The sequence below is a fragment of the Salvia hispanica genome, chromosome 4, assembly GCF_023119035.1.
Source record: "Salvia hispanica cultivar TCC Black 2014 chromosome 4, UniMelb_Shisp_WGS_1.0, whole genome shotgun sequence".
In the NCBI taxonomy this organism is placed as follows: Eukaryota; Viridiplantae; Streptophyta; class Magnoliopsida; order Lamiales; family Lamiaceae; genus Salvia; species Salvia hispanica.
In genome coordinates, this window is record NC_062968.1 from 35,575,211 (window position 1) to 35,581,977 (window position 6,767).

General features: G+C 34.4%; 1 protein-coding gene across 2 annotated transcripts; it reads right to left on the reverse strand.

The window, feature by feature from the left end:
- Window positions 1-1,551: 1,551 nt before the first annotated feature.
- On the reverse strand, window positions 1,552-4,853 carry LOC125218033 (tip elongation aberrant protein 1-like). 2 transcript variants are annotated; one of them, XM_048119626.1, is made up of 9 exons: window positions 4,534-4,853; window positions 3,480-4,007; window positions 3,332-3,397; window positions 3,070-3,236; window positions 2,835-2,970; window positions 2,655-2,751; window positions 2,176-2,573; window positions 1,991-2,095; window positions 1,552-1,917 (listed from the first exon to the last, which is right to left on the reverse strand). In XM_048119626.1, the coding sequence occupies exons 1-9, from the start codon at window positions 4,693-4,695 to the stop codon at window positions 1,651-1,653; spliced, it is 1,926 nt and encodes a 641-aa protein (XP_047975583.1). In that variant the 5' UTR covers window positions 4,696-4,853; the 3' UTR covers window positions 1,552-1,650. The 2 variants fall into 2 exon arrangements, with proteins under 2 accessions (XP_047975583.1, XP_047975584.1); XM_048119627.1 differs by lacking the exon at window positions 4,534-4,853 and adding an exon at window positions 4,255-4,484.
- Window positions 4,854-6,767: the final 1,914 nt, after the last annotated feature.

The window sequence follows — 6,767 nt, forward strand, 5'->3', positions numbered from 1 at the left end:
TAATGCCCTTCATCAATATTCAAAATCATGGTTTAGTATTTCCTTATTATTTAGCTATTGCACAAAGATAGGGATAAAGATTTACAGTACTCATTTTCAATTAAATTCATGGCTGAATGTAAAACATGGAAAATAATATACATTGTCTAATTTTCTTTTCTTCCTTTCATGCTTTGGTAAAAATAGGAATAGCCGTTATTAATATTATTAACGAGTCATTGCACACACGTACTTAAGTACATTTAATTAAGTCCTATTTACCCCAACTCCTTGGAGCTCCACAACCCACCCACCAATTTACTTTGCCATCCACCTTTCAATTCAACCTAATTACTTATAAAATTGGTCGCTATAATGGGAGAGATTGAAGGGGAAGATGAGACGTACGTGTTTTCTCTCTCTCTTCAACAAATATCTTCGCATTTCAAATCACTACATAGATAAATGAAGAATTATTATTAATTATTTTTAAATAAGATACAAAAACTAAAGGACTAAAGAGTGTTAACTCACCGTCAATGAAGTAGCCACTTTGGGTAACCCATTTAGCTTTTAAAATCATAAAATAATGATCAATCTAAGAATCAAATTAATTCTTTTAGACCATAAATATATAAATATATTAGTATACAATATTATTGATTCTAATCAAGTTTTCTGTTGATTTTCTCACAATTACTAATTTTTTTTAAAAAAATTAATTTTATTATTACAAATTTTATACACATCAATATTTATTTATACATGTAAGAAAATATTTTAATTTAAAATCATAAAATAATGATTTTTATGATCTTTGAATCAAAGTTAGTTCTTTAGTCCCAGACTCCCAGATGTGTAAATATCAAATCATATCGTAAATTTAATAGTACTATTTAAGTTTTGTTATTACTCAAAAAATACATATTGTTTAATTATTTCGACGTTCATCCTATAATCATATGCTGCAGCTACTTCAAATGATATTGGTACTAAAAAAAATAGAGTAATAATAAACAATCAAATTTTATACGACCAAAACAAGATTATATTAGTAATTTTGATGTGTTAATTAAATATTAAAATAATAAATATAGATAGTTAACAAATTAAAAACACTTTATTAGTTTTTGGCTTCATTTTCAATTTTTTATTTTTATATTTGAATTATTTCTCTATTATTTTTCAAATTTGAATTAAAGTATGTATTAATTATATTTTATGATTTAAAAAAATTTAAAAAATTATACATAAGTACCATAATATTATGCGTGTTCCCTATACTATAAATATGTCTAACTTTTTAATTAAATGCATAAATAAATTACATTTTTTTTCAAACAAAATTTAGACATGATAAATTATATGCACAAGTTCAAACAGAATTTAGACATGATATTGGTACTGAAAAGACTCCACTCGCTCAAACAAAATTTAGGCCCCAACACATTTGACAACGCATGAGATGTCTGAAGACTGATTTATAATTTATGGACCAATTTTATAATACTCCACCGAATCTAAAGCTCACATTTGGAGCATGTCAGGCCAACTCAAAATGGTAACATCCAATTCCAAACAACCTCAGCTTTATATAAGATCCTTGAAACAGAAAACACTACACCAAGAAAATTTACAAGATATCCAACCTTACAAAAACTAAGGGAGTTTCTAAATCCTACTGCGGTCACTCCCGGGACTCGCCAGAGTTAAGACTACACCTTGTAGCTCACTTTTAGCCCTCGACTCCTTCGCAATAGGAAGAGAGGCTCGTCTCTCGGGGGACAACCTTCTGAGTTGCGCTTGTTCAGAGACGTGTCCAACCACCTTCACCGGATGCCTTGGAAACGCCACTATGGGATTTTGTACATTGCTAGCGTGAGGGGAAGAATGAGGATGGTGGCTGAAAGTGGCGCCACGCGTAACAAGATCAGGTCCCTTGATCAAAAGCAAACACATCAACATCAATGTTAAGATTCAAGAAAGTAGCAAGTGTGAGAAATGAGCTTACTGCAGCAAATAACACCCCTCGAAACACTTTCCCATTCACAGTTGCCGTCATGAGGTAGCCTGAGTCGAACGTCCCATCAACCTGACCACGTACCTCTGCCCCCATCTGGCACAAGAAAATGGAGTAACTAATTGAACAAGTAGTCCATTTTTATGCAAAAAATATACAAGTGTGATGGACTATACCAGATTTCTTGTTTTCCCTAGAGATAATGATTCTGCAGCATTGCACTGCACTCGACATGCATCACTGCAGATCACGTTCTTATGTTCCGGTTTGACTTGATTTGGATGGTCCAATGATGGATATATCTCCGGGAAAGTTCTAGAAACTGCGTGCCTGGAGCTGGCCTGATTTGAAGGCGGCTGGAAACAGTTTGGAGTGGAGGCGTTCTGCCTGAACATCATGTGAACTCGGGGAGAAGAGTAGGAGTTGCCCGTGTTTTTCTGCATAGCCTGCTCGTGATCAGATTGGGACGACGGGGATGATTGCTGTGACAGTGAAATAGAATGTTCTTTGAGCTCCAGTGTATCTTCAGGTTGCTTTGAATTGCTAGTTCTTCGCCTCTTCGGATGCAACCTCCCTTCAAGAATAGAAATATAAGATTACAATTACCGGTCTTTATTGATTTGAGACCGAGAAAAAGATGTATTGGGAAACCTACCAGAACCAAAACGAAAAGCCTGCTTTGGAACGAGCTCAAGCTCCTCGACTTGCTGTGATGTTGAATCTTCATTGTCGACTACAAATATCGTCTTCTTCTGTGAAAACAATCTGAACATCTTAGCATACAGATATGATCTTCAATACTTATATGATAAGCATATACAGCAAACTTGAGTACCAAATTATTCTCAGCTTTGTTGGTGAGTGAAATCTTCTTGATTTCTTCTTTATACGTGTTTCCAAAAGCCCTGCACGTTTGCGAGTCAATCTGCAGAACGAGTAATTCATTTAAAGGGCGTTCGTCCTCTCCACACCTGTAACGTAAATCCCACCATGTAATGTAAGAGAGATATCACTAAAACTCGTATGCCAAGAGAGACGAGCCTAGAGCTGCATTAGCATGAAGGTCTCACCCTCCAAATATGGCAATGCCCAAATTTGTGACAGTGGCTGTATGAGAGAATCTCCCTTGAGATTTCGGTGAATTGATATCGAGTTGAACCCACGAAGACGTTATCACATCAAGAACCCATATATCATTGTAGCATGGCTTATCACCAACTCCCCCGAGCACATACACCTATACATATATTCACATTGCTCCTTATCTAAACAGAGGACTTAAAACTTTAATCTAATTCAAGAAAAAGAGGCACATTGCAATGAATCACTTGCCTTGGTGCCTATGCTTACAGCAGCATGCCCTGCACGAGCACCGGGTGAAGCTCCGTGAGTTTCCAACTGCAACGAAAATCAAACAACAAAACAATGTTTTACCATTCCATGTAGTACTTGAGGAGAAGTGAAGATCATATAAATATACCTTAGACCAAACCACTTTATTCATGTCCAACACATTAACATCTCCTTGAGCTCTATAACCAGAGTCACCACCAAACATGAAAAGGCGGTGGCCAACAGCCACCGCGATGTGGCTGTCACGAGGGGCGGGTACACTCCCCTTCACCTCGGGAGAAGACCACTCCATAGTGTTGAGGTCCAAGACATGCAAGTCATTCAAATAATTAGCCTCCCCTTCTCCACTTCCCCCAAAGATGACCATCTTCTCGTCACCAACAACGTTGGCCGTGTGGCTCTCCCGAGCACAAGGCGGATCTCCGTGGCACTCGGGGCGGGCCCACTCCCTCGAGAGCAGATCCAATATGTGGAATTCATTCACCTTCCTGCATCCATTAGAGCCTCCAAACACTAGCATCTTGTGGCCCACAAGCACGGCGCTGTGGCTGTCCCTCGGCCCCGGCCCCTGGCCCGTTGTCTTGAGAACGTTCCAGCTCATCGTTGCAAGATTGCAGACCAGCACGTCGCTGAAATGCACGCCCCCGCGACATCCCTGAATAAGACCACTAATACTTATGCACACTATTGCACTACTCATTTATATTTGCATCATATTTTCACAAAAATGAAAGCATTAACATCTAAAAAAAACACCCACCTCCAAAAAATAGTAAAAAGATTAGATCTTTGGAAAAATCTAAGAATGTTTAAGACCTTTATGAATTATGATCATAAATCATTCCCTTCACCACCCATCTTGATATCTATACTTACAGTAGTTAAAAATTAATTTTACGTACCAATTTCACATATAGATAAATCATCCCTCTCTCTCTCTCTCTCTCTCCAAGCTTCTATATGTATACATGTATAAGTGTTTTCAAAGATGAGATAAAATTAAGGCAACATGAGACAAAATGAGCAAAAATAAGAGAAACAATACAGTTATTAAAGAAAGTGAAGCTGCTATTTTGTCAAAACAATATATACATAAAACAAACTGAAGAAAAGAAGATGCAGAAGAATAAAATGGAAGAGCATGCAAAAACAGGAAAATAGAAAGAGAAAAAAGGAGTTACTCCAAAAATGTAAATCAAGCCATTGAAGTAGCAAGCTGAATGTCCCCATCTTTCAGAAGGGTTGGCACCCATCATCTTTGGATAAACCAACATTGCATTATTTCTTGCAACTTCACCTCCTCCACCCAAACACTCCATCAAGTTTATTTTGCTATCTTTCATGCGTTTGTGCAGTGTGTATATAGCTTGACAATGATGGGGAGAAGGGAGAGAGAGAAAAATAAAGAAAAAGAAAAGAAAAGGAAAAAAAAGAGGGTCAAATTGAGAAGCCAGGAGACATATCAACTATCAGTGTCAATGGACATGAAAAGATGGGCGCTTTCAACTTCAAATCACTGTGCCACCACCAACGCATCCATCTATCTATATTTATATTAATTTAATTGGAGTAACTAAAATCTAAAATTGTACTCTTCCCAATTATTTGTACATAATCCTTCTCAGATTAAAGAATGCACATGCATGTGGAGGAGTACTAAAAATTCATTCTCTCAAACTCAAACTCAAACTATATATGTTTAATGGTTGTTAATTTATTTCCTGGGGGTACCCAACTGAAAATGATGGCAGCTTGTTTGGTCTCTATCTATTTAACTATTTTGTGTGTGAGAAAGAGAGATATCAGGGTGTATTGGGATTGATGGGAGTAAAGAGGAGGCGGTGTAGATGGATGTGTATCAACTATTGCTATTCATTAATCAATGTGTATGTGTCTCAAGGTGCTTTTCTCTAGTAAGCGTGGGGGCTGTGTTTGTTTTTTTTTTTAAATTTGTATTTCCAGTTTTGGGAATTGGAGTGAGCGCTCTTTTCCTACGCTTCTCAAATTTTGGTCCTTTTATTTTATTTCGATTGGAGAGTCTGTATGTGGCCCGTTGCCCACAATTTCCAAATTGAATAAATCATTTTTTTCATACCTTAAAATTTTTTTTTTTTAAAAAATACTACGAGTTCTAATAAATACTGGTAACTAAGGGAAATATAAAAAAGTTAATTAAAATATTATTAGCAGGAAATCTATACGTATGGAACGGATTGAACCGACCCATTATATGGCTAGAAATCCAAATAAATATCCATATACTAGAATAAATAAGACTCTCTCCATTTCACAAGAGTTGAATTACTATTTATGATTATATAGTATTATAAATGAATTATTTTTTTTGTGACAAAAGTTAATACATTTAATTTCTGTTACTTTATTTTTATTCTTAATTCAACTACGAAAAGAGCAAGGGAATATTTGATAACATATAATAATAATAATAATAATAATAATAATAATAATAATAAAATAAAAAAAAAACATTAACAATTTTATTTAATGATCTTATGTTTAATATGCCCCTTTACTCCTTATTTTAGAGATTTTCTATCTATTTTTCTTTTTACTCTTTTGTAGTATTTTTTTCACAAAAGACACATGCAAATTACATTTTCAAATTATAAGTTGTTTTCTGATATTAAAATAAAGTTTTTGTTTTTAATTTTTTTGTGTAAAAGAATGTATTCACCATAATTTTTGGGTCAGGTATTAAATTATCACAGTTTGTTTTATGCTCATTAGATTAACTGAACTTTTTACAAGGCTAGTTATTGTAGTACTACTAATTTTCAGTTAAAATAAAATCACAGCTGGCCACAATATGACAATTCTGTATAGCATCACCCACCTAAATTAGCTAGCTGTTCAGTGGGAAATCTTGACCTGCTTTATCAAATTTTTAGCCTCTAATTTTCCTTTTTTGGGCTCAAATGTAATTAGTTCATAGGTGAGACAGTTTGTAGAAATAAGAACTAAATTGTTTGATATGTATCCCCTCCGTTCTGCCAAGTAATTGATATTCTATCTCTAGATTGTATTATTAGAAGTGATCCATTTTTAATTTTAATAAAAATTACTCTCTCCGTCATATTTTAGGAGTCTTATTTGAATTAGGCACGTGTTTTAAGAAATATAAAAGAAAGTTGATTAAAAAAGATATGGAATGTGTGTTCTACTCTCATATATTAGTTTTACTACATAATAAAATGTGAAAGGAAAAAAAATTAGTGAAATATGAGGGGCCTACCATTTATGATATATTCTAATTGGTTTCCTAAAATGGGACGGAAAGAGTACTTATATATTTTTTTTTATTTTACTTTTTTTTTAAAATTTAATTCTCCCTCAGTTTAATAAATAAATATTACCCCATTTTTAAAATTTTGTACCTTAAAGAAATTCGACCAGT

Coding starts and splice junctions, on each gene's coding strand:
- LOC125218033 (XM_048119626.1), bottom strand. CDS start 4,695: ATGAAAGATAGCAAAATAAACTTGATGGAGTGTTTGGGTGGAGGAGGT. Junction 3,398..3,479: donor ATAAAGTGGTTTGGTCTAAG/GTATATTTATAT, acceptor TTTTCGTTGCAG/TTGGAAACTCACGGAGCTTC. Junction 2,971..3,069: donor GGCATTGCCATATTTGGAGG/GTGAGACCTTCA, acceptor TTTACGTTACAG/GTGTGGAGAGGACGAACGCC.